Source organism: Scardinius erythrophthalmus, assembly GCF_964197995.2.
Source record: "Scardinius erythrophthalmus genome assembly, chromosome: 7".
NCBI classification, from domain to species: Eukaryota; Metazoa; Chordata; class Actinopteri; order Cypriniformes; family Leuciscidae; genus Scardinius; species Scardinius erythrophthalmus.
In genome coordinates this window covers 18,707,012-18,734,527 of record NC_138227.1, presented here as the reverse complement: position 1 = coordinate 18,734,527, position 27,516 = coordinate 18,707,012, and the positions used below count along the sequence as shown (strand labels likewise).

The 27,516-nt window shown below is 39.4% G+C and overlaps 1 protein-coding gene across 1 annotated transcript in view; it reads right to left on the bottom strand.

Moving 5' to 3' along the window:
• sez6b (seizure related 6 homolog b) overlaps window positions 1–27,516 on the bottom strand; it is a 201,559-nt gene that overhangs the window by 6,349 nt on the left and 167,694 nt on the right. Inside the window, exons 6-11 of the mRNA XM_081370344.1 lie at window positions 23,491–23,659; window positions 22,768–22,934; window positions 17,853–18,047; window positions 15,392–15,530; window positions 3,312–3,508; window positions 1,043–1,237 (exon numbers count right to left, since the gene is read on the bottom strand). Coding sequence (XP_081226470.1) covers window positions 1,043–1,237; window positions 3,312–3,508; window positions 15,392–15,530; window positions 17,853–18,047; window positions 22,768–22,934; window positions 23,491–23,659 — 1,062 coding nt within the window. The remainder of the gene's footprint in view (window positions 1–1,042; window positions 1,238–3,311; window positions 3,509–15,391; window positions 15,531–17,852; window positions 18,048–22,767; window positions 22,935–23,490; window positions 23,660–27,516) is intronic.

The following is a 27,516-nucleotide window of genomic DNA, read 5'->3' as shown; positions in this document are numbered from 1 at the left end:
TTTGCTGCTTTTTTTACATTACATTTATGCATTTAGCAGACACTTTTATCCAAAGTTATATATGGTGCACTCAAAGTACATAGTATCAGTATGTTTTCTGATTTCTTTGTTCTTCACGTCTCAGTCATACATGTGGTTCCACATCCAATCAGAGTGCCAGGGGCCACGGCTCATCTCACCCAGACAGTGTGAGGCAAGAAGAGCATGTGACTTTGATCTCAGGGCAGTGTACGGACACACAGTGCTCTATAATAAAAAGATGACTTCGCTCCAGCCTGCCCAGCTGCAAACCCAATTCTCTCCCCTGCAGAAGAGGGGCAGGAAGAGGGGACGGGAGAGGCGAGTAAAATTAATGATGTTTGCGTGGCGGGTGAGAAGCTTTGAACCGGATAACGGTCCCCGCTGCTTTTGGCCTGCTGCTTTTGTGAGGGACAGCGGCCCCAGGGTCATACGTGTGTCCTGTCTGCGGATACTTCAAGCGACGAATGTCTGTGGACGTCCTGGCAGCCTGCAGTATTACACACTCACACACACAGTCCAAGCTACACAATAGCCATGCGACAAGATTTAATTTCAATCACTGGAGCGACCATGGTTACAACAGAGCTACCCTGCTCTGAAATTTGTTGAAACACTCGATGCGGTCTGGTCTCACAAGGGGGTGTGGAATGAAATAACAATTCAAATCACAGAAATCATCTTCACAGAGGTATCGTAAGGAGTGAGCACATAAAGGAAGATGCACCAATACTGCGAAGTGAAATGGCGCCTGCTTCATCCGTAAAGTCGCCCTTGAAAGAAAAGTGAGTGATTACCCACAAAGCCCTCCTTCACTCCTCACCAGTCCTTGAACGGGACCGAGTTGCAGAGGCGAACAGGCAGTTGTGAAATTCCCCCTCAAATGGAATTTAAAAGCTCATCTAGTTTTAGAGCACAGCATTGCTCTTGATCAATAGGCAGTGCGTGCTGGTTTGGAAATGGGGTGAAAATGGATTTTAGAGAGAGTGGTTATCATCATGAATGTGTGTGAATGTGTTTTCACCTCTTTCACAGCTGGGCAAGTCTCCACTCCAGGTCAGGTCCCATTGACACATGAGCATTTCGGTGCCCACCACCTCAAAGCCCGGGTAACACTGATAGGTCACCACCGTGCCGTGCACCAGGTCAGGGTGAGATGTGCTCTTCCAGCCGTTAGAGATCTCTGGAAGCTCTGGACAGGTGTCATTACGGGGAACCTCTGCAAAAAGAAAAAACAATTTCCTCAGATATTTCTCCTACAATCATATGAGATAATTGCTAACATACTGTGAGAGTATAGAGCTCTAAAGTGAATGTTTGCATAACACAGATTACTTGGTTTAGGAGAATCTTATGAGAGATACAGGTTTAGAATGACACGAGGGTGAATAAATGAATAAGGACAGAACTTTCATTTTGGTGGATTTCATTTTTGGAAGATAAAAATTTTCTGAAGTGGTCTCATCAATGCTCTTAGATTTGCTAACATGCCAATGTTTGCAATGAAAAGTCAGAGATTATCATGTAATCTCAAATATTTCTCATCAAATTCTCCCAAACCAAATGCAACTGAGCAAATTTCTTAATGAATAATTTGTTACATTTATATAATGCTTTTCTCAGCACTCAAAGAGTTTTACATATGGAAAGGGGGAATTCATCAACTTGACCTGGATGATGCGACGGCAGCCATATTGCACCAGAACTCCCATCACACACCAGCTTATTGGTGGAGAGGAGAGAGTGATGAAGCCAATCAGTATATATACATATATGGGGATGATTAGGAGGCCATGATATTGGACAGAGGCTAATGGGCAAATTTGGCCAGGATGTCGGGGTTACTCTTTTTCAAAGGATATCCTGGGATTTTTAATAACCACAGAGAGTCAGGACCTCGGTTTAACGTCTCACCCCAAAGGAAAGACTCTCCATTTAATCTGACTGCATTTAATATAAATCCATTTAATCTACTTTCCATCTAATCTGACTGCTTTCTAAGAGAGAAGACTGCGACATCTGTGAGATGTAATTTAATCTTTAAGGGATCGCTCACCCAAAAATGAATACTCTGTCATCATTCAGTCACCATTATGTCATTCCAAACTGTTTTCTTTCAAGGAACATAAAAGAAGAACTTTTATTTATTTATTTATTTATTTATACAATGAACATGAATGGAGACCAATGTTGTTTTTGGTACCGATTTACTTTCATTATATGGACAAAAACAGTTTTGAAAAATCTTCATTTGAGTTTCACAGAATAAAGCAATTCAGGTTTGGAACAACATGAGAGTGAAAAAATGATAGGATTTTTATTTATGATTGAACTATCCTTTTCATTAAAGGTCTCCATTTCTTTCCATTTAATCTCACACCTTTCTCTAAGAAACAACTGAGACATTAGTGAGTTCTCATTCGTGACTTCTTTCCTATGAAGTGAGACTCAATTAGTTTGATTAGCAGAGCAAGAGGGAGAGAGGGAGAAACAGAATGTTCAATAATGCTTGCAAACAATTTCTTTGTTTCTCACCATGTCCCTGAACAAACCACAGGTGTTGTGCCTAATGACTGATAAATCAAATGCTAGGAATCAGCTTGGCTGTGATTAAAATATGAATGGAGCAGCACAAGACAGCTGGCAGGCGTTTTGCTGATGTCCATTCTAAGAGTGGCAAAACTGTGGAGGGCACGGCACCCGGCAAATGCGGCTAATGAGTACAAACACGCACTGTAATTGTTAGCGCCTCTGCAAGGCCAAATCCTCTGCTCCTGCAGGAGCTGCAGGAGGAATCTTCCCTATGTGCTGCATGAAGGAAATGGAAAAACAGTCCATTTCAGTCCACTCAAAGAATCATCTGCATTCCTCCAGCCTCAGAATAGAACTTATTATATGTTATCTGATGTCGCGCAGTAGGCGGCCACCGAGAGAAACTGATAGAATGACCTTCACTTTATTCCCAGGAAAGGTGAGGACTAAACCAGCTGTGGCTCTTGCTCTATAACCTCTCTCTACCTCTTTCGTCTCCTCACCACCTTTCCATCAAACTGAGATTGGCAATTCCTGCGGCATCTCAAATAAATCTCATAAGCAGATAACTAACGAGCTTCATCCGACTACATTTGAGATTAACGAGACTGACATACACTACCATTCAAAAGTCTGGGGTTTGTAAGAGTTTTAAATGTTTCTGAAAGAAGTCTCTTCTTGAAATCTTACTGACACCAAACTTTTGAATGTGTACTGTACATGTTTCAAAGTGCCATAGAAAGGGTTAAACAAGCCATTACCAAAAAAGTGCACCACAAAGCCGTTGTTGTAGCCGTAGATGTTGGTAGCAGGGTCCGACTGGAACTGGATGGTCACATCAGCCATGGAGGTGTAGAGTTTGAAGCGAGGACGGGAACCGCCGTACTGGCCCAATATCTTTGCAGTCAGGTCATCTCCGTCGTAGAAAGTCAGCAGGTCGTTCTTTCCCATGTGGAGACTGTGAACAGATAACACAACGGGTCAGTCACAGACTAATCCTCTATCTCAGATGTTCAGGTCTCACCTCAAAGCAATACCAGGAGCCCTGATAGATTCCTGACCTCCTTCTCACCTCTCTTCCACTAGTCTTTATTGTCCAGCCTCAGCACTTTTCTCTTGTCCTTGCTGCATATGAAATCTTTTCTGCTGTTTAATGTTTACCCACTGCTTTTGTTAAGCATTTTTTTGGCCACAGTTTCGATAGTCATGCAATCACAAACCACATTCATTTCACTCAGACTATAAAGAGCAAATGATCCAACAGAGGGGGAAACAACTCCTCCTATCTCATGTTTAGAAATAGCTGGAAAATCAGTTTCCTGATTTTCAGGAGCCAGAGAGAGAACATTTGGCAGCTTCCCTGTGGCAAATTCAAGAGAAGCTCAATCACGGACATGCTTTGAATTTTTTAGTGGAACTATTATAGATTTTACAATTAGAATTAAAAAGTCTAATTCAAAGACATAGGTTTTGTTTGAACATTTTAGAGACAATTAAAAATTCTTATTACCATTTTAAATAGCAATTTATGAATTTACTAGGTTTAACTTATAAACACCCATGTGCTTGACAGTATCACTTTTAAATTAAATTACGGTAAGAAGAGAAAAACAAATGAGTAAAATAAATGTTTACATTCCAAAAAAATAGATATAGTAATGCAAATCAAATTAAATATGTCCATTTTTACAACTGTAAACACAGGACAGAAACATGTATGTACACATATTTACCAAATACAAATATGCATACTGTTACACACCTACTAATTATTATCAATGTTGAAAACAGTTTAACACATCCTTGTATAATTTCTTTAAAAATAAAATCTTACTGAACCCAAACTTTTGAATTGTAGTGTATATTATATTCAGTAATTTTCCATAGTAATTATAACGGGCTCTCCCGTCCATACTTCAGTTTCGGATTATATCAAATATAAAACCAGAAAGTTTTATTTTTTTTAAACCAGAGGGGAATCCAAGCCTGTTGCTGAATGTCTGAGAATATATGACCTTCAGAACACTTTGTTATGCCTGAAAACCTTACACAAAGGCGACAAAAATCCCAGTCTACTAAAAACAATGTCAATGAAAAACATTACCTTGACATCTGATTCACTGCTGCACAAATAATCGGCCTATACTAAAAAAAAAACATACTGAGGTATATTACAGCATACAGTATTTATGTCTATTTCTGTGAACGTGAGTGATCTGTAACTGTGGGCGACGTCCACCAGAACTAGACAGTCTGGCCAGTCAGTGGTGGAGGGGGTGTGATTCAGTTGGGCAGGGAGGTGGCATACACACTCTATCTTGTCACTAATTAATCACAAGTGGGCAGTAATGGAAGTCATTACTGAGAAGAGGGGAATAATTAATCATCTCCGTTCTGCTGCTGCACGAGGCAGAATGGTAACATTCAAGCAAAATGAAGACAGGATGTTTAAATTATGGCTTACACACGTACACACACTCATGCACATACTGTTATATACAGATGTATATTATTCAACTGTCAACAGCCCTCTAATACTGTATGCGGGAAAATATCTGTATCTATTTCCACTGGGAGACACATTTAAGCCAGAAGAGTCCCTGACCCGCTCTGAGGACCGTAGAGAGTGAAACTGTGTCAGCCCTTATTGGATTTGTTGTGATGAAGTTAAACAAGCCTTTGCGTAGCTGCACACCGTATCTGCCGAGAAAATCAATCATGCTTTCCATTTGCTGGCAGTAATTTCATTTTGTTTAATCACAAAAACAGGCTCAGCTTGACTTGGCCGACAACACAGCCGCCATCAGAATGCATTAAATTCTCATATGGGGCTCGCAGACACATCGTCCTCTGCTCAGCACAATGAAAAGGAAGTGACAAATACTGCCTTTAAAAAAAAGAAAGAAATGTCAATAAAGACATTCTCTGCATCTCAGAGATGGCTTAAATACATTTCTGCTGGTGAAAGCCGTGAAGATGCATTTAATTCAGTTTTTTTTTGTTTTTTGTTGAGAGATTAATGGGAGTATTTTGTAGAAGGATTTTGCGTCTGGTGTTTCTTTGAAAAACTAATACATAATGATCCATCATATGTCAAGCAAAACCGAGCCTATCTGTAATTTACGGGCCACAACTGTTTGTATGCGTCAGAGTGAACAAATTCTTCAGCGGCATCCAGAAGCCTGTCTTTCCTCCTCTGCCCCATGTCTGTTTAGTGAAGAATCATATACCTGAATGATTGCCCTGCTGGAAAAACACCATTTCCAATCAAATCCCCTGTGCCGAGGGTTGGGCACGATGGGCCCTGTGCTCGACATACCAATAACAGCTTTGCTCCCAGGGCACAGCAAGCCCCTGCATGTCTTTGAAACCTACAGTAAAAATGCAGGATGAACTAAATAAAAAAGTTAAACAGGTATGCAACAGAGTTACTAATTTAAATGGTTTTAAAAAATATTAAAATGTAAAAACAAGAATCAAAATAATATTATATATACACACTCACCGGCCACATAGGTACACCTGTTCAACTGCTCATTAACAAATATCTAATCAGCCAATCAAATGGCAGCAAAATGTAGGCATGTAGATGGTCAAGATGGTTTAAACTGAGCAAGAATGGGGTGGAAAGCATTGAACGTGGTGTGGTGGTGCCATACGGGTTGGTCAGAGTATTTCTGAAACTACTGATCTACTGGGATTTTCACGCACAACCATCTCTAGGGTTTACAGAGAATGGTCGGAAAAAGATTCAGTGAGAGGCAGTTCTGTGGGAGAAAATTCCTTGTTGATGCCAGAGGTCAGAGGAGAATGGCCAGACTGGTTTGAGCTGATAGAAAGGACACAGTATCTCAAATAAGCACTCGTTACACCCGAGGTCTGCAAAAGAGCATCTCTGAACACACAACACGTCAAACCTTGAAGCAGATGAGCTACAGCAGCAGAAGACACACCAGTGCCACTCCTGTCAGCTAAGAACAGGAAACTGAGGCTACAATTCACACAGGCTCAGAAAAATTGGATGACAGAAAATTGGATAAAACGTTGCCTGGTCTGATGAGTCTCGATTTCTGCTGCAACATTCAGATGGTAGGGTCAGAATTTGGCGTAAACAACATGAAAGCATTGCTTCAGGCTGGTGGTGGTTGTGTAATGGTGTGAGGGATTTTTTTCTTGGCACATTTTGGGTCTCTTAGTCCCAACTGAGCATTGTTTAAATGCCACAGACTACCTGAGAATTGTTGCTGACCATGTTTATTCCTTTATCACCACAGTGTACCATCTTGTGATGTCTACTTCCAGTAGGATAACGTGTCAAGTCACAAAGCTCAAATCATCTTACACTGGTTTCTTGAGGATGACAATGAGTTCACTATACTCAAATGGTCTCCACAGCAACCAGATCTCAATGAGCACCTTTGGGATGTGGTGAAATGGGAGAGTTTGCCTAATAAGTTTGTGGAAACCTACACTTTTGATCAATTGAATGCATCTTTGTTGAATAAGACTATTAGTTTATTTAGCCTATATATATATATATATATATATATATACATACACATATATACAGTATATATACACACACACACACACACACACACACACACACACACCTGGATATATTACAGTGTGTGGAAGTCATTGTACATGGAGTTAAACCCACTATGGAGCCACAAGCGATCCTGGGTTGGCCTTAAGTCCACAGGGATTTGTTTAAAATAGACTCAGGACTGAGGTAGCAAATTAACACAGGACTTTCCAGAGATTAATGTGGATCCGATCGAGTTACTTCTGCATGAATAGCCATACAATGTTGACTTTAGGAAAAGCCAGTCAAATATAAGAGACTAAAACTTCATTTGAATTGTCAACATTTCCAGAGAGACTTAGAGGATGATGCTTTCTCAAATAAAGGAGAGAAATTAGTTCCTCTGTTTTTGGAGAGTTCTTCTTTAATTAGAAAGTTAAATATTGGTCTGGGTTCTGGCTCGGTGCCTGGGGGATGAGACAGCCTTGATTTATTACCAGCCTGCTAAAAGCTGTGACTCTCTGAGGTGCACACAACCACCATACAGAGCTCTGCAGACAAGCCAACTATAAACCCAATGCCAAAAAATGCAGGGGAAAATGAAAGAAACAATAATAATAATAATAATAATAATAATAAAAATCAACAGCTCATGGTTAATTAGGACTATACCCCATAAAAATGGATTCAAACATTGATGCAGCACATGAAAAGGCTGCTGAATGTAAGATGGTCAAAATTAGTCCAGAAACAAAAAGACATTTACATTTTTTATCTAAAGTGACTTGCATTGCATTCAAGGTACACATCCATTTGATCAGCTCTTGCTTTCCCTGGGAATCAAACTCATGAACTTGCCATTGCTGGTGCCGTGCTCACACGGATAAAAACAAAAAGCAAGTAGGCCTACTTTAAGCTTGAATTTCTCCAATGGTAGGTATTCCCAGAATTTACCCATGGGCCATAATTTACAGCATTTTTTACACATAATTTTTTTGAATAATTACTGGGAAAATTAAATGCAACTATTAGCACAATTAATATACGATTGATATATTTACATATTAATATGTTTGAGAACAACAACAGCGCTACATTGTGATCAGAAGTGATCAGTGAGTCACTGAATCATTAACTCAACATATTCAACACATCAAACACAATGATACATTAAAGATCGAAACATTTTTGCTCTGTTTTGCTGCTGTGTTTGCAACTTTTCTCATTGGTCTAGCAAAAACTGACAAAGTAACTGACAAGATTGTATCTTTTATATTAGGGCTGCCATCAATAGAGAAGAGGCTTATTCGTCAAAAATTCCACAGGAAATAACAAAGTCACGCAGTCCGTGAGGGACAGATTGTTAACGGTGGGTCCTTTTGGTAATTACAGTATGTCGGGCAGGAAATCCAAACGGTCGCCTATAATTAATCAACCTAAAATATGGCTTATCATTTAAAACATGTAAGTAGTAGCAACTTTACATGGCTGCTCGCTCTAACGTTAACCTAAATAATTAAATGTGCGCTACTATTAGGCACACATCCAAGTGTTTGTCTGTGGAAGCTAGAGTATAGCACGCTTACTGCATGACATGGTGGCGCGATCACTTGCATTTTTTTCCTAATAACAGTGGAAACAACTTGAAATACTCCGTCATTTATGGTCATACATATAAGAGTAATACATCGAAATCATTCGAAAGGGTCTATTTTTATTTTTGTAAACTCACAATAACAACAAAACATTGTGCATTTTGTAAAATAAAGAATAACAAACAGGATGCGCTTTCTGCCGTCTTCGTCTCCATGAACTCAAAGATGTACCGAAAATCAGCGTATAGGCTACTTGCCTCACAGACAAGTTGAAAAGTCTACTTTTAAATGAACCAATTTGAATAAAAAACAAATACTCTCTGATTATGTAATCTGTATGAAAGGTGCATTGTCTTTAAAGGCGCACTATACTGTTGAGATGAAGAGTCAGCATCCTCAACTTCATCTTTGCAGCCGACACTGACTCAGAAAACACTAGTTTATTAATAAAAAATTAAAAAGTCTCCTTGTTATTTTTTTCAGACGCATTTATAATCATATTCCTATATTCCTCCATGCACCCAGTGTATATTTGATCAGCCCAATTAAATTAATATAAACGTGTGATTAATCGACTAATTTCTTAAATGAATGACTATTAATCTTTAGTTGGGGGCATCCCTATTTTATATATATACAAAGTACATATAGGCATGAAGGCATGAACATCCTACTTGGCTAAATCATGTCGATCTTGTACAGCTGTGCACTACAACTCCAGTAGAGGGCTGTAGCACTCATGGGAATCCCGGAATTTGACTGGCTCTGATATATTCAGCATTCCATGCTGTGCGGCTAGGTCTATGAAAGACTGTGTGCAGGTGTTCCAGCTGTCACCTGTGCACCTCTCTCCCCCCTTCCTCCGATTCACGGCCGGCACATACAGCATGAGAAACCCTCCCTGCTAAATTAATTCATCAGCTTTCATTACGCCCCACGTTCTCAGGTAATTGGGAGTGCGCGGTACATTGATGAATGATTACAGAGGAGTGGGTGCATATTCATTATTGGGCTAAAATGTTCTTATGGCCCCATAATGAGCCTCCAGCAGTGGCCCGGGCCCTGCTATTACAGTACCAATGATTCAAGCTCAACCAAAAGGCTCTGCAGGACACCTATGTAGCAATAAGGACCTATGTGGGGCCAATGATCGCTTGTTAGAAGTTGCATGCAAGAATATAAGTACAGAACTGGGTGAAATAGGGAAACTGGAAAAGTAGATTTGTTATTAGTCTCTCAGTCTTTCTGGGCTGAACAGCTGTGGCTGACTCCCTCCTTTCTCATTTTCCCTCGCTATATGTCTCACTTGATGTGCCTGGCTGATAATATCCCATATGTCCTTTGATAAATTTGGTCATTTGAAAATTATAAGGATGGGGGATGCGTAGGCTTCGCAATGGACCATAATGACTCCAGACACACCTAGACCAATCCAACAATGTTTCTCTGCTGCTCAATCAATGGTACTGTTTATTGTCAAGAGAATTATGAAATCACAAGATAAAGTGCAAAATTAAGGGGGGAAAAAGCATGAACATTTTTATTTAAATTACATTTGGCCATTATTAGGGACGTTGTTTTATTTTCTAAAGATAGGCTGTTCACATTATATGTTCATTCTAATTATGAGCCCCTCATATATTTGAAAGCCCTCTCATTTAGGCCTAAATTATGGCTTTCAAATATAATTATACACATTTTATCCACAGAAACTGACAAAAAAGCCATATATATAGATTATATATGAGATTTTTTACTGTTTCATAAAAAAGTCTCTTATGCTCACCAAAGCTGCAATTATTTGATCAAAAATACAGTAATAATTAATAATAATAATTTGTTACATTTATATAGCGCTTTATCTGAGACCTCAAAGCGCTTTACATAGAAGGGGGGAATCTCCTCAACCACCACCGATGTGCAGCATCCACCTGGATGATGCGACGGCAGCCATATTGCGCCAGAACGCCCACCACACACCAGCTTACTGGTGGAGAGGAGACAGTGATGAAGCCAATCAGTATATGGGGATGATTAGGAGGCCATGATGGATAGAGGCCAAGGGGTAAATTTGGCCAGGATGCCGGGGTTACACCCCTACTCTTTTTCGAAGGGCATCCTGGGATTTTTAATGACCACAGAGAGTCAGGACCTCGGTTTAACGTCTCATCCAAAGGACGGTGCTCTTTTGGCAGTATAGTGTCCCCGTCACTATACTGGGGCGTTAGGACCCACACAGACCACAGGGTGAGCACCCCCTGCTGGCCTCACTAACACCTCTTCCAGCAGCAACCTGTTTTTTCCCAGGAGGTCTCCCATCCAGGTACTGACCAGGCTCAGCCCTGCTTAGCTTCAGTGGGCAACCAGTCTTGGGCTACAGGGTGATATGGTTGCTGGCTAAACTTAATCGGTTTTGCGATTTGCGCTTGGAAAAAGTTTTGTCACTGGCCCATTATAGTACATATGTAGAATAGTCGGATCTATGTATTTATTCACATGAAAATTTTCCGCACCAACAATATATATTAGATCTAATTAAATGACAAATTAAACACAATGTACTGGAGCGCAGCACTCAGACGTTTTTACCATATTGTAGAATTAAAACACTTTATACCCAAATGTCAAAACATTTACTTGAATCAATGAATAGCTCAGTACTGACTCAGTACTGTTTTATATTTTAAAATCAATTTATTCTAAGTTGTGATGCTTATATTTTTTTTTGTAACATTTTAAGTCATTACTGTCACTCCTGATCGATTTAATGCATCCTTATAAAAAAAAAAAAACGTACTGACTCAAACGTACATTCAAACTTTTGAATGGTAGCATATGGTTAATTACAGTTAGGTCAAATTAATTGCAGAAAACTATATTAACTGATTCTCAAATTAAGTTGTATTGTATGATGAACTTGTTTCAAACCAAAACATATTTTATAATTGGGGCAAACACCTACACACCAGTATAACTGTCTGAAGACATCTGGACCACATGTAGAAGCACGTGGCCTCATCCTCACCAGCAGGAAAAACAAAAACTTGCCATCTCCCTCCATTACCTCCACCACAAAATAAATGGAAAATTAATTACGTTGACTGCATCTCCAACAAAACATCCAGAATGTCATTTATTACACAGTCCCAGAATGTAGCACTGCAGTCGGGACACTTGCAATAAAAGAGAGAGAGAGGGAGTGAGAGAGGGAGTGAGAGAGAGAGAGAGAGAGAGAGAGAGAGAGAGAGAGAGAGAGAGAGAGAGAGAGAGAGAGAGAGAGAGAGAAACATGACAAATGCGAAAGGAACCATATGCAAATGAGTGAATCTTAATTAAGGCAGCCAATTATTGAATGCATGAATAATCTATCAGGGTCTGACACAGCAGGGCCTCATGTTCCGCACCTCACCTGACGGCACAATCACACTCAACACTTGTTTCCCTGCTCACATAATTGATTTCACATTCATAAAACCATCCAATAAAATAATTGTTGTTCTGTTGAGTTTCTTATTAAAGGGTAACTAAACCCTAAAACAACTTTTTTTAGTTAATGATCTGTAAGACTGGAGCTTTATAAGTGCTGTTCATTGATTCAAGTAAATGTTTTGACATTTGGGTATAAAGTGTTTTAATTCTACAATATGGTAAAAACGTCTGAGTGCTGCCCTCCTTGAGTACATTGTGTTTAATTTGTCATTTAATTAGATCTAATATATGTTGTTGGTGTGGAAAATTTTAATGTGAATAAATACATAGATCCGACTATTCTACATAAGTACTATAATGGGCCAGTGACACAACTTTTGCCAAGCGCAAATCGCAAAACCGATTAAGTTTATCAGTGGTTGTATATCAAGCAGGGACACGTTTGTGTGCATTTTGTTTTGTGATTTCACCGGAACGAATTGAGAATCTCTCCGAAACGGATCGAAGCGCGTGTGAAGACGAGCCACAAGTGAACACTGTACATAGGCCTACCACTGATCGCAGCGGCAACGAAATGAATACTCTGCTAGAGTTAACTGGAGATGTTAAATTTATTTGTATTGTTACATCCGTGCCGCGAGATGTCTCAAAAGTGGTGGGGACACAATCGAACCTGGCAAAAAGTGGTGGGGACATTTCCCACCCGCAAATTACGCCCATGTGTCAATCAATCCGACCGCCACTGCGGGTCTCAGGTGCAGGATAAAAAAAGAAAGAAAGAAGCTAGAATAAAACAGGTTTTTTGTTTTAAAGCAGAGGCTTTTTGTTCTTTCTTTTGATATATTGCATGTTCAGATATTCATACAACAGAATATTCTGGGGGCCACAAGATGTTTGTGAAAATGATCAAAAACGCTGGTGGAGGCTAGCAACTTTCTAAAAAAAACTAAATTCTGGTGGGGAAAGAGTTAATATTCATCAAAGAATTGTGGGGAAATACTGTAACGCAGTTTCCACAAAAATATTAAGCAACAACCCTTTTCAACATTGGTAATGATAAGAAATGTTTCTTGAGCAGCAAATCAGCATATATGGATGATTTCTGAAGGATCATGTGACTGGAGACTGGAGTAATGGCTTTTAATTGAATGACAATATTTTTACTTACGATATTAAGTACAGCCATCATAGCATAGGTCAATATTTGAGCTTGTTGTAAAGCGTTCTTGACAAGCATTCTGCAAAATGCAAACTGTACATGTGATGCCACCTTTGAATTTAGTTCAAATGAGGTGTCTTAAGAGGCAAAATAATAAGTTACCTTTTGGCACAGCTTTCGCATCGATGATGCCTTAAAATGCTGTCTCTATAGGTAGCTCACAAGGTTTTGAAACATAACATACTGAGTATTTTTCCCTGTGCGAGGAGGGCGTGTTGATCTAGCTTGCATCTCCATGCAGTTTGAGTCTTTTTCCCCAAAAGGAACTGCAGAGAAAATAACTCTGTCTCTCTTGCCATCTTTCGATCTCTCTGCCAGCGCAGTTTGACTGCCCGGAATTTAGCAGGGAGCGTGAACCGAGTAAACCTGATGTGATGTTAACCGCAATTTACAGATAAACTCAACCTCTCCCATGACCCCTCAATTAAATTCAACATAAAGCTATACAACAGCTATCTTGTCTTTGAGAACTTGGCTGACAGTAGAAGCCACCAAGGAAGCGCCGTACCACACTGATCGCAGTAATTACTGATGCAACGAATTGAAATTCAAATAGTTTTTGGGTTAATTCTGAAAGAGTTTAAAGTATATTTTGAAAAAAGCTGTGGTGTTGTGTCAGTGCTTTAAAGATGTATGCTCTGGGACATCTTCAGAAAAACCAATCAAGGTCTTCGAGTTCTAGGTCGTCGCAGATGAACAGAAATCTCACAAAATGCCCAGAGCGATATGACGGGTGTTTCATTTGGACGGTGAGAGCAGAATGAAGCTGAACCGGTCAGTGGGGAGCAGATGACGCAAACACCAGCATTTGTAACTGTGGTGCAATCTCAGCCACATCAAGGACAAACCCAGCAGAAAGGCGGCCCCATGGTGAAACATGTTTGAGTCCGTAGGCATCTAGAGTTAGAGACTGATAGGTGCGCCGGGAGTGTGCAGAAAGGTCTTGATGAACCCACAGTGGATTTGATCCACACTTATCTCAGAGGATGCAGCATGAGTTGAATTAAAGCACCCCCTTATGCTTTTTCGAATATATAACCTTTATGCAGTGTGTAATAGCTCTTTGTGAATGTAAAAAGTCTGACAAGTTTTAAAGATCAACGTGCACAAAAAATACATTTATCGTCTCCTAAAAGAAAAAATTTATTCTGCACTGCTGCAACAAGTCGTCAGCCATTCAACTCTCTCTTCCTGATACATACCTACAAAACAGTGCAACAAATTTGCATAACGCCAGCCTATGGTCTTCACTGACTGCCCCTGAATGACGTCTACTCTGACCCACCCTCAAACACTGTAGCTGTAGCTGAGACTGGTTTGTGTTGTTCATGTCAAGAAGATGGTGTTTTCAGCAATGTCTCAGTACTGGAATTGATAAGGTAAAAACAATGTCATTGTTCGTATACAAGTGTTTGATTTCCGACATGTAAGCAGTAGACCAATCACAACAGACTGGGCCGTCTGACCAATCAGAGCAAAGGAGGCTTGCAGAAAGGAGGGGTTTAAGAGAGACTGAATCTTCAAATCTTTGTTTTCAGAATCTTTGAGAAATGAGGTGATACGCAATGTATATTGAAAATGAAAGTGTTTTTTGACCTTTTTTTGATGCATGTAAACCTACTTGTAGGAGACAAAAAAATAGGAACCTTTAAAATAGCATAATAGGGGCACTTTAACTGGAGATCATACATTAAAAAACTGGGCCATGTCCACCGAAAAACTCTGGAGAGGCCAAATGCAGAGATTTTGGGAGAATATAAATGTATTTGGGTCTACATATATGTACATATGTATCTAACTAAAGATTAAAAAATCCATGTTTCAAGATCGATGCATTTGCATCGGCAGGATTTTTAATTGATGCATCAAGAAAAACGACGAGTGAATTGTTATGCAATTTATGAGAAATTTCCCCAAGTTTATATGATAAAGATGTTAAGTATAGTGGAAATGAATTTAAAGACTTGGCTGGCAGATACACATCTCTCTCAAAACTGTGAGGACTGTGTATGGTGTTCATGTATGATTTTTGTCGTTTAATATGCATATATGTCATTCACTTGGACGTACACTTGGATGTCTAGCATGATCCTCTTGTCTTCTTCAACATGGATCCCCCAGATGCAGTCCTGACCCTTATCATAGGCCTCAGGCCAGTTTGGAGATAACACCACCCCAGCTGAATCTGTGATCTCTCCACTGCAAACAGCTGCAATGCAACAAGAGAGAGAAAACAGGTCAGAGAGAAAAGCAAACACACACAAAAGTACCTAAAATGCAAAAGTACCCAAATCTTTATTTAATCTGATTGCATTGTGCAATAAATAAGATTTAATACAAAGTAAATAAATAAAATGAATGTTGTCAGTGTTATTTTAGTAGTATATCAATTGTAGAATTTAGGCAACATGCCTTTTCATCTAATATTTATATTTTATTTTATTTTATTTCATCTTAATTTTAATGAATGAAAATGATTTTAATAGTTTTAGTTAATAACAACACTGACGTTATACAAAATCACTATATATTCAAAAGTTCTCCCAGCTCCCAGCTCAAACTCTGGATTAATCCGACTAGGGTCTAAATGAAAAATTCTGGCCAGATTAACAAATGACTCATTGCTTCCTGTTTTCATTTCCCCCTATTCACATCACTACACTGGCTTAGCTGGATGTAAGCACATTTTCAAATGGAAAAGCTGTTGTCTTGACCCTCTTCTAGAGCCAGCACGATTAAATCCTTTCAATCCAAACTCTATTGTGAGGCTCAAGAAATGTACTTGAGCAACGGGTCAGATAAGATAGCCGTGTGTGTGTGTGTGGAATCGGGGCATTATGAGTGAGGCATTCTCTCACATTCTTCGGCTCTGTGCACCTGGTTCTAGCATCCATGGCTTAATGCTTTTAGTGCTGCTTTAGGTGCGTGACTGTGGCTAAGAGTGTCTGAAACCCATCCAGGTGACACAGGATGTAGTGGATTACATAGAAAAGGCACTAAAAGGATGTGAGGCGCTTGTACTGTACTTGCACATGCGGCCTGTAGAGCTCTTCAGCAGCTAACTAATGCAGATACGCATAAATGTAAAGCTTACACTATACCCTACTCACGTGTGAACGTAGAGGAGAGAATCATTTGTTCCTGACAGCTTTATTTACATGCTGCTTGTGTTGTTTTAGCACCAGATTCATGAAGCAAATTATCCAGTTTAGGTAAACACTTTTGGATAAATGGCTAGTTATAATGCTCTTTACATTGATTAGATCAGCTTTTGATGAATAATACATGAAATAAAATAAGAAAGCAGTCAATAAATATTCAAATAATAATTAAAATAATAATAATGATGATAATCCATCTATCCAATCTCCAATCCGCTTTATCCTCTGGAGCCTATCCCAGCATCTCTCAATCTCCAATCCGCATTATCCTCTGGAGCCTATCCCAGCATCTCTGGCCATAAGTGGGGGACACCCTGGACAGATGGCCAGTTAATTATAATCATAATAATAATAATTATAATAACTGGTATTAATAATATTATTAGGTTAAATTTGAACTTTATTTAGATTAAAATCCAAATCCAATCAACAACTGATGCATAGAACCAAGTCCCCGCCCTATATCATTTTTTTATTTTCTAATAATCCGTTACACTTGGATGTACGTCACAAAGTGGATGAAAAGATCTGTCGCTACTTCAATTTCATCACAAATTAAATAAAGTGTGGTGCTATATGCTAGTGGTCACGAATATGTGAGGTCATCAAGGCCTTCACATTTCACATTTAGCTCCTAAACTCTGGAATGGCCTTCCTGATTGTTCGTTGCTCAGACTCGCTCTCCAAGTTTAAAACTAGATTAAAGACGCATCTCTTCAGCCAGGCATTCATATAATATTTTTAATCTTACAGTTAAATCCGGTCTCTAGTTCATAAACGCCAGAGGAGAACTGGCCCCCAACTGAGCCTGGGTTCTCCCAAGGTTTTTTTTTTCTCCATTAGGTCACCTGATGGAGTTTTTCGGTTCCTTGCCACTGTTGCCTTTGGCTTGCTCAGTTGGGGATATTTTGGGGATATTTAATTTTAATTTTATCAAACAATAAATTCCATTAGAAACAAACCTTGTTGTATTATTTTAATTTAATATTGTGAAGCTGCTTTGATACAATCTGTATTGTGAAAAGCACTATACAAATACACTTGACTTGACTTGAATGAACAAGTTTGGAGGTGCTTTGTGAATAAAATGCACATTTTTATTGAATAGTGAATTTGACCCACAGTGTACATGTAGGGTTGTTCATCGTTTAGAATTAGAATCTGAAGAAAGTAGAATTAAAAAAACTGAACTCAGAACAAAGACAAAAGTGTTAGCTTGACAAAGCCTTGTTTGAAAGTTAAAAAAAGTTTTAAAAGCATTGAAAGTTTATAGGCCTAACGGACAGATTCAAATTCACTGAGCTAATTCTTCACTTCTGAATTCGGCCCAACCCTGGTACATATGCATATGCAAACATTCCCACACACACCTCTGCAGGCGGGTTCAGTCTCATTCCATTGAGGGTTGCTGGGATCCATGCACTCGATGATAACGGAGCCCTGCTCCAGGGTGTAGCCGGGGTCGCAGGTGAACTCCACAACCGTGCCCACAGCGTAGGTGCTGTCAGTGCTGGTGAAGTTGCCGTACTTGACGAATGGCTCGTAGCAGTGCCCTGCTGCAAAAGCTGAGAAGACACACCATAAATCACCTGCTCCAAGACGCACATCACAGTCCAAACACTATCACCAAGCATCTGATTTCAGAAGAGCTTAAAACACACAGACAACCAGTCCGCTCGGCTCAGCCTTTCACATAATAATTTCATTGGAAAGGCAGAGGACAACGCGGAAACTGAATTTAAAAGCATTTTTAGATGGAAGTCTAAAAGAATTTGTCTGTTGAATGTGGCAAAGTGCAAAGCAATGTGCAGCGTTTTACATTCCCACCAATCAAAATCCTCCTGGACGCAAACCCAAGGTTTCGGGTTGCCCTTGGAAGGATATTGTTAGTTAATCAACCTTAGCCAGACTTGCAAGGCCATTTACGGGCGTAAAAGGAAGAGAGACGGCCCGACAACGTGAATAAATGTGCAACGTGAATGAACAAACTCACTCAGGGAAACAACAAACTGACATGCCTGGCTGAACCGTTATTGGTTGTTGTGCTCGCCTGAGAATGTAGAATAGAGATTAGAGCAAGAGGAGGAGACTTAAGATGAGGATGTTCAGACTATGGGTAAACACTGGCTTTGATATCCCTCCGGGTCCGGCCTCATTCAAGCGTGCGCTAGATTAGACTACCCACTTTCAGCCTCGCTCTCTGTTTAATAAACACAGGCCATTCTGCCAATTACAACAAACTGTACCCCTCCCCCTCCGCCAATCCCCTTACCCAGACACATTTGCATTATTCATCTTTGTATTCATCTGGCTCCTTCTCTAAAAGAAGTAAAAATGAGTCATTTTAATCATCAGTTGATTCTTGCTCTCTTATATCCACAGAAACAATCATTACATAAGATGGCATCAACATAAAAGTCAGATTTATATGGAAATGAGCTTTGCACATAATTTAATTGAATGCGCAATGCACATTTTGTGTTATTGCCATGAGTGAGGTCCCCACAGGAAAGAAAAATCATTAATTAGTTATTTCTCATCAATTAGATTGAATTGTGATCAAAAATACTTTTTTTTTGCTTCAGTTTTATATATTTATTAGTGCTGCATTAATAATATCTCAATCGCGATGTCAAGCCTACGCGATTATACAGTATGACGCAAAATGCTGCGATTTTATATGAAATAAACAAATTAGGGCTGTTAACGCAATTAACGCAGCATCTGTTAATTTTTGTCATCCTTTGGCTAGGGTTACATGATCCCGCTCTTATTCATGCAAATGCTTTAAACCATTCATGCGCGACAAGATAAAAAAAGGGCGCGCTGCCTGTGAATGTCCTGACTGTGACACACAAAAGACTCGCGCTGATATCGTGCGTGCGCATAAGACAGCACGCCAGAATACAGTTCTCTTTTGAGCTTGAACGAACAATAACACACACAATTATGCCAAAATGTCTTTTTGTCGAGTGTCTTCATAACATAAGAGCAGTCTTATGATGAACGTGAAGAGTTGTGACTCGTGAGAGAATGAGGCGCATGTGAGATCCGCGTCTCTGTTAGCAACGGCTGTTCTTAAAGGGACATTACACTGTAGCCACTAATTATCTCTGTCGTTAAAGTTAATCAAAGAACAAAGGGAACAGAGAAAAACACTCACTGCTCTTGGCTAAAGAAGTTTTGTAACTTTAATAAGGATTAGTCTATATATAATTTATATTTAATGCAGCGCAGACTGTTTGATAACTTTATTCAATTTCTGTAAAAAAAAAAAAAGATAGCTTTCAATTGTAATGATGGAATCACTGTAATGTTGGATGGCTGTAATTAATGTTTAAAATTGTGTGTGTGTGTGTGTGTGTGTGATGCCATTTTTATCCAGGCATCAATGGCTTATTGATCATTATAGGTGTTATCAATCACTTAGTTGTTGTTGCTAGTTTGAGTTGAGAAATACACATTTCAGCATTATCAATAATCTGTGTGTGCATTTTCCTTGAGAACCAAGCAAGTTGACTCATGAAACCATGTTTATTATATCTCAATCGCAATCGCAATATTGACCTCAATAATCGCAATATAACATTTTCCCCAAATCGTGCAGTCCTAATATTTATATATTTCAATATGAAGTTCAACATTTCTCATTAAATTCATTGAAAACCAAATTGTATAATAACTTGACCAACACTGAAATAATTTTTTTTTCTTCATAAATTTGTTTTATTTGATATAATTCTTACTTTGATTTATGAATCAATTTGCAATAAGACAGATAATAGTTTAAGTTTTAGTCCCATGTTCAACTTTAAATAAATTTTGACAAAATTTGTACAGTGTTTACTACATTTTCATACTTACTACATTTTACTTTTTCATTGTGGAATGCTATCCAAATCACTTTATAGTTTTATACTTTTACTATATGCAAGAAAATGTCTTATTTATTTTTGTTTTAGGCATTTGGGAGAAAGATCTCAGACAAAGTGGACTCTTGAATTAAACAAGAAAGAGAAGTCTACTATGTCTAAAGTGGTATGAAATATAAAGTTATGATGCATTAAATTGATCAAAAGTGACAGTAAAGACATTTATAATATTACAAAAAAAATATATTTCAAATAAATGCAGATTCCACAAAAATATCAAGCAGCACAACTGTTTTAACTTTGATGATAATAAGAAATGTTTCTTGAGCATCAAATCAGCATTTCTGAAGGATCATGTGACACTGAAGATTGAAGTAATGACGCTGAAAATTCAGCTTTTCAATCACAGGAAAATATTACATTTTAAAAAAGACACCAGTTATTTTTTAATTGTAACAATATTTCACAATATTACTGTTTTTACTTCACCTTTGATCAAATAAATGCATCTTTGTTGAGCATAAGAGACATTCAAAAACATTAATAAATCTTCCCAACCCAAAGCTTTTGAATTGTAGTGTTAAAGATGTAAAACAGCAACTTTAGCTATACAAGTTTATCTGGGCCATGCTGATGGTCATAAACAAAAAGGTCAAAAAAATAAACAAATTAATACCTCTATTTCAGCAAATACAAATATTCCATTCAAATACAATTATTACATAGATTTACATGATTCTAGTTTAAATGGCCTTCAGAGAACTGAACAAGTATTCAATGTGTGGCTCCTCGATACACAAAGAGTTCCAGACCAGTTATTTTGCTAGTCTATTGAAATTGATAAAAACAGATCCATTTTGATTTTAAGCTCTTCAATCAGAAAGACTATTAAAGGCTGAGCACTCTAACTGGTGTGAAATTCAGAGAGGTGACAGAAGTGTGAGAAGACAAGCCAAATTATTACAGGTAGCCGTGAAGGCACATTAGTATATTGTAGATAGCATAATCGGATTGTGGCATGGTAAATGAGATTAGATTGATCTCGCCAGATAATGACTGCGAGGTCCCGAGGTGTGCATGTCATCCCTGTGAACAAATGCAACGGCACACATTCGACTGACCTGTCAGAGGGAATAGGAATGTAATTTATGCAATTTCTGTTTCCAGTTAAAACTCATTTTAATGACCTTGCCGAGTTGCATTTGATTCGATTTCCATTTGATTTAATCTGAATAAATCTCATTTGAGCCATGAATCTAAGGAGTGTTTAGCAAGGCACGTAAGAGAAAAGATCTTTGGTGTGAATCGAAGCAACAAGGGGAATGTGCCGGAAGGTACACTCTTTGTCTCCACCACAGCCCTGAGGCTCTGTAAAGGACATGTGTTCTTCAAACAACGTTTGAACTCGGTAACCGCCACCGTGTATGGCCCGGTTCAGAGACAAAGCAGCGGAGGACGGATAAGAAAAGATGTCAAGTCCTCATTATTATGATGTCCTGTGACCAATGCTGTACAGTGACTAAAAACTGATAATGAATAAGACATTAGTGAACCAAATCATTATCTACATTTACACCCAAATAATACGCTTATAATCGAATTGATGGCAGTCACTTGTAAAGTCACCTGGGCACTTGTAATGACACACCAAGGATGTTAAGAGGCTAAAAGCAGGTTTAAAACTTGCCCCATTTAAGTCAACAGGGTGCAAATTTTAAAAAGAGCATAACAAGGTGTAGGCAACACCGATTTTTGTCGTTGTTCTCTGTACTGACAGCACTCCAAATTTACAAAAAAATGAGCTCAATGTTAAAATTGACCGGAGTTCTCCTTTAATAGATAACATCAATCGATCCACACTCGAATCCAACCAGTTTCAAAAAACCTTGTGCACACACAATGGGTCATGATGTTTACATAAATTCAATGACTTATGAACGTGCGTATGTTTATGTCTCGCGTCTTACGTACTGGTCAGTGGAGGAGACTTAATATTTACTCAATATTTGCTAAAAAAGCTCTTCTAACATATTTGTCAGGATTTTTATCTGTGATATTTTATCAAGATAAAAATTGCACTTCAGTAAAAATAGCTCTAGTGACATTTTCCTGATGGTTTTCTCGGTTCTGAACGTGGCGACTGAAATTTTGTTGAGAATACATGTAATGCACATGTAAACGAATATATGAATCAGATTGCAGCATTTATAGTTCATGTAAACAGAACTTTCAGAATGTAAAATCAAATTGTATTCATTCCGATTGACGTTAATTAGTGAACGTAAACATACCTACTGGTTCACTCGCGAACTGACCTGGGCTGCGATTCTCAAAAGTTGATCGTAGAGTCCATTGGTGGCAATGGTTCTATGATCTACTTAAGATTACAATGAATTGTCTAGTTAGCCCGTACCTTCATATCTGATGGCCACCCCCGTGTTGGTCCCGAAACCATCCGTTGTGAACTCCACAAATAGATATCTGTCGGAACAAACAATCCCCTCGTTCGGAAGGTATTCCACCTCATACGAGTCATACAGAATGGGCGAGTCGATGTGGTTGCCATTTTTTATCAGAAACCTGCAGACATAAACAGAACAGAATGGTTTAGTTTGGTTCAAAACAGCGAATCTCTCTACAGTATCTGTTTGGCAGCAGATGTAACGTTCCTCCGATTTCTAGTACTGTCTTCTGGCAGTTTTCATAATAATTGCCTGATATGATTTTGAATAGCTGAGCAGCAAGTGACCTCATTAAAAGTCCATTTGTTAGCAAAGCCTGCAGAAAAAGCGGATACTGCTAATAAAAATAACTTAATCCCCCTCCTGAGGCCCCGGAGTGGGCTGTAATCGCTCTCTCCGCGCCTGCACGAGGGGATTTGATTATTCTAAATTATTTTAAAGGAGAGCAAGTGTCTGATCTCAGAAACTTTCATCCACTTTCACTCGCGCACTCACAGCTGTTCCTATCATCCCTCGCTCTCGCCGTAGTAGATAATGCCCTGAAGAGTAGCGCCACATTTGGAGTGTGACGCACTGTGAAGAGACACTCTGAGCTTCTCCAACTGTCTCTTTGAACATCAGTTGACTAATTAGTGTATAATAGCTGAGTATTGAGTGAGTTGACTGATACGAACCTGTCATCATCTTCGGCGAGGGCCACCTTTTCGAAGTGCACGTGCAGTCTTTGACCCTCAGGGGCCTCCAGCACCCAGTGGCAGGTCAGGTTGTTGCTGTAGTTACCAGGGAAACCAGGCGATACAATGCGGCCGAGAGTCGCGTTCTTCACCATTCCACCACAGGCCACTGTTCAAAGTACAAATGGAAGGAGACAGATGCCATTGAGATGAAAATAAGAGCGCTAGAGTTCAAGGAAAGCCCTCAGAATGAGCTTTGAGCTGTGGATAAAACTCTTTCATAGTGCATGAACACAGAGACTAGATCTCTATCTAAAACACAATAATGTAGCAATAAGAAGACATAGTAAGTGAGGGTACACGTCAAAGACTTTCAGATACCCTCAGTGTATGAAAATGTGCGCTTATATAGTAGGAGAAAACCTGTATCTGAAATGAGTAGTATGTCTGAATTCAACAGTAGGTGAAAAGAATCTGAATGACCTACTACTTCCGGCGAGATTCTGAAGTGCAAATCTGATGGATGTTTTCTATCCCATGAGGCCACGGGAGAGCAGTTCTGAATGGCAGTGAAGCGATGCAACTGACACCATAAGTCACATGACAATGTCAACATGGCTGATGTAGTAAAGTGGGAGGTTAAAAGGTTAAATTCCCTGTCATTTTAAGAAACTTCCTGAACTTGACAGGGGTCCTCTCTATGATATCATTTCCTGTTTTATAATTTTTTTTCTGCATTTTGGTCATGCCACAAGACTTTGGGAAACAAATCAAATAGTAATAATACGGTAATCAGTTTTGTATAAAACAAAAACAGTAAAAGAATTTTAATTGAAAAATGTTTTCATTGTGATATCAGGACAGTTGTGTCACACTGAAATTCATCCCCCACAAAGCCATACAATTATTTTTAATTCAGAGATGAAAAATGCTGAAAATGAAAAGAGGAGCATTTAAGTTATTGGGCCCTATCTTGCACCCAGCGCAATTGACTTTGTACACCGACGCATGTATCATTCCTATTTTGCACCCGCGCAAAGCGCGCTTTTCCCTCCACAGAAGCACGTCGCTAAACTAGGGAATGAACTTGCGCTCCCTGGGCGGTTCAGCGCAAAAAAGGAGGCGTGTTCCAGCGCAAACGTTCCTTCATGCTATTTTGCAGGTTTAGAAAACAATTGCGCCACTAACCAGGAAAAAATAGTTTAAAGTCAGTGGCGCGCGTTGCGCATGTTATTCATATGCTATTTTAAGGGCGCATGCTTGGCCGTAATCAATGTAGCGTGTGCACAACGCGCATACACTTTGATTCTCTCATCTACACAGAAGCAGCAGTTTTCATTTTTGCAAATCATACTAGATAGATAGATAGATAGATAGATAGATAGATAGATAGATAGATAGATAGATAGATAGATAGATAGATAGATAGATAGATAGATAGATAGATAGATAGATAGATAGATAGATAGATAGATAGATAGATAGATAGATAGATAGATAGATAGATAGATAATTTATTATAAAAGCATACATCTAGCTTACACATTTACCCAAATTATCATACGCCTTTTTAACCGAAGTTAATTTGGGTGGGTTTCTCCATCCCCAATGTCCCTGACGAGAGCGTTGCTCTCCTCGGCTGTGAACCGCTCCTGGCGCGCGCCTGGCAAATCCGCCGTTACAATAGGAATCCGCTTTAGAAAAAGCGCGTCTGCTCTTAAAGGGAATGTGAGATGACGCTCTGATTGGTTTATTTCACGTTACGCCCAAACCACACCTATGAATAATGAAGCTACTTCAGACCAACCCCTTTTAGATTTGCGCCTGGCGCAAGAGTCATTTATCCCGCTGGGAAAATAGCAACAGCGCCAAGACCCGCCCACAAAGTTACTTGCGCTTTGCGCTTTGACACTTGCGTTTCAGATCGTTAAAATAGGGCCCATTGTATTTATGCCATCTCTTGACTCAAGAAACTTTAGACCACAACGACTCAAACAGAGAAGGATTACTATTACTAAAGCAACAGTAAACAGTTTTTGTTAAAGCAACAAAAAAAAAGAGTGAGAGCTTGTCGGAGGAATTCCTTCAGAGCTTGACGGCTGAAGGTTAGTCAGGCGGACAGAACGTAATTAAAGTGGACCCAAAGCCCTGCTCCCTGGCAGCCGGCCCATGCTGATCAGTAATCAGACTCTGACAGTCTGGCCCGGCTCCGCATCAGCATGCTTCTAAAACTGCACGTTTATGCTATTTCACTCCAAAATAATGGCGAAAAGTGAAAAACCCCAGGTCCTGTAGGCCACGTCTGGCAGCCGCAGGCTAACTAAACCACCTCACGACTCGTGCCGCCGAAGCACTAAATGAGATCCTTCATCAAAACAGCCGTCCTTCAGGGAACCCGGTCTTGTTTGCAATCGAAGATGTTGTTCTGTTTGTCATGCAAGAGGGAAGAGTTCTCCAGCTCTGGGATTCGGCTCTACAAAGAGATTGAGGCACAAAAAGTCCTTATTTATGCAGAGGAGGCAGACCTGTCAATCACGCTGTCACACCAGGCTGCCTTGAGGGGGTACGGTTGTTAATATTCACTGCCTTGTAGCACAAACAATTCTGTTACAACCATTCCAGCCAAAATCAATGATCAAACCCCAATTAACTTAAAAGGAGGAGGGAGCAACCGCACCGGGAGTTTCTCCTCTGTCAAGTTAAATCACACCTGTGTGGACTAAATATTTACACAGGCATGAGGTTTGGTTGTGTCTGAGTGTCTGAATGACAAAATGACTTGTGGGAGTATGTTTATGGTGAAACGAAGAAAATAAAACGAAGGATAATTGCTAGTGAGCGAGTCCAGGGCAGCTTCACAATGATGCAAATCAGCAAGTGTGAGGAGGCTGTGTTTATCATTGGCAGGCAAAACCACTTGCATCTAGATAAAAATGAAATAAGGTTCATTAAAAGCTGAAACTACTATTTCATAGATTTTCCTGTACTTTCCTGTAACATTAACAGTGCTGCTTACTAGTGCTACTGCTTCATAATTGAATTTCTCAGGGGCACAGATCAAATACTGCAGATTTGGTAATTAACTGTCATTTAGCTGATGGTTTTGTTGTAGCGCACTCAATACAGGGACAATCCCTCTGGAGTAACCTGCAATTAAGAGTCTATCTGGTGAAAGGGCACATGTGACATGTTAGGTAGTTTCAACTTCAAGTTTACAGCCACCTGGAAGCAACCTGCATCTATTGTATTAGGAGCTTAGATCCATAACCCTTTAAAGGGATCACTTGGGTCCAATACAAGTGATGTTCAATGGACTACATTTGGGGCATAATGTCAAGTAGCACAGATTTTTTTTTTAATGACTCCTTTAGTTAAAATAAAAGCAAAAATCTTGGTAAGAATAATAAACTTAAAGGAGAACTCTGGTCAAGTTTAACATTGAGCTCATTTTTTTGTAAATTTGGAGTGCTGTCAGTACAGAGAACAACGACAAAAATCGGTGTTGCCTACACCGTGTTATCCTCTTTTTAAAACAGGCACCCTGTTGACTTCAATGGGGCAAGTTTTAAACCTGCTTTTAGCCTCTTAACATCCTTGATGTGTCATTACAAGTGCCCAGGTCATGTGAGTGATTCCTTCGGAGTGAACACGGGTGAATCTGACTGCATACCTGTATTTACATCCTGTTTTCGGTCGAAGTCCACAGTAGTCGATTGTCGAGTTCACGCGCGTGATCATAGTTAACTAAGCAACAGTGGAGAACTCGACAATCGACTACTGTGGACTTCGACCGAAAACAGGATGTAAATACAGGTATGTGCGCTGGCTGAATAAACATAATTTTTATTCATATCTTTCACATCTACTGCAGTCAGATTCACCCGTGTTCACTCCGAAGGAATCACTCACATGACCTGTGCACTTGTAATGACACATCAAGGATGTTAAGTGGCTAAAAGCAGGTTTAAAACTTGCCCCATTGAAGTCAACAGGGTGCAAATTTTAAAAAGAGTATAACACGGTGTA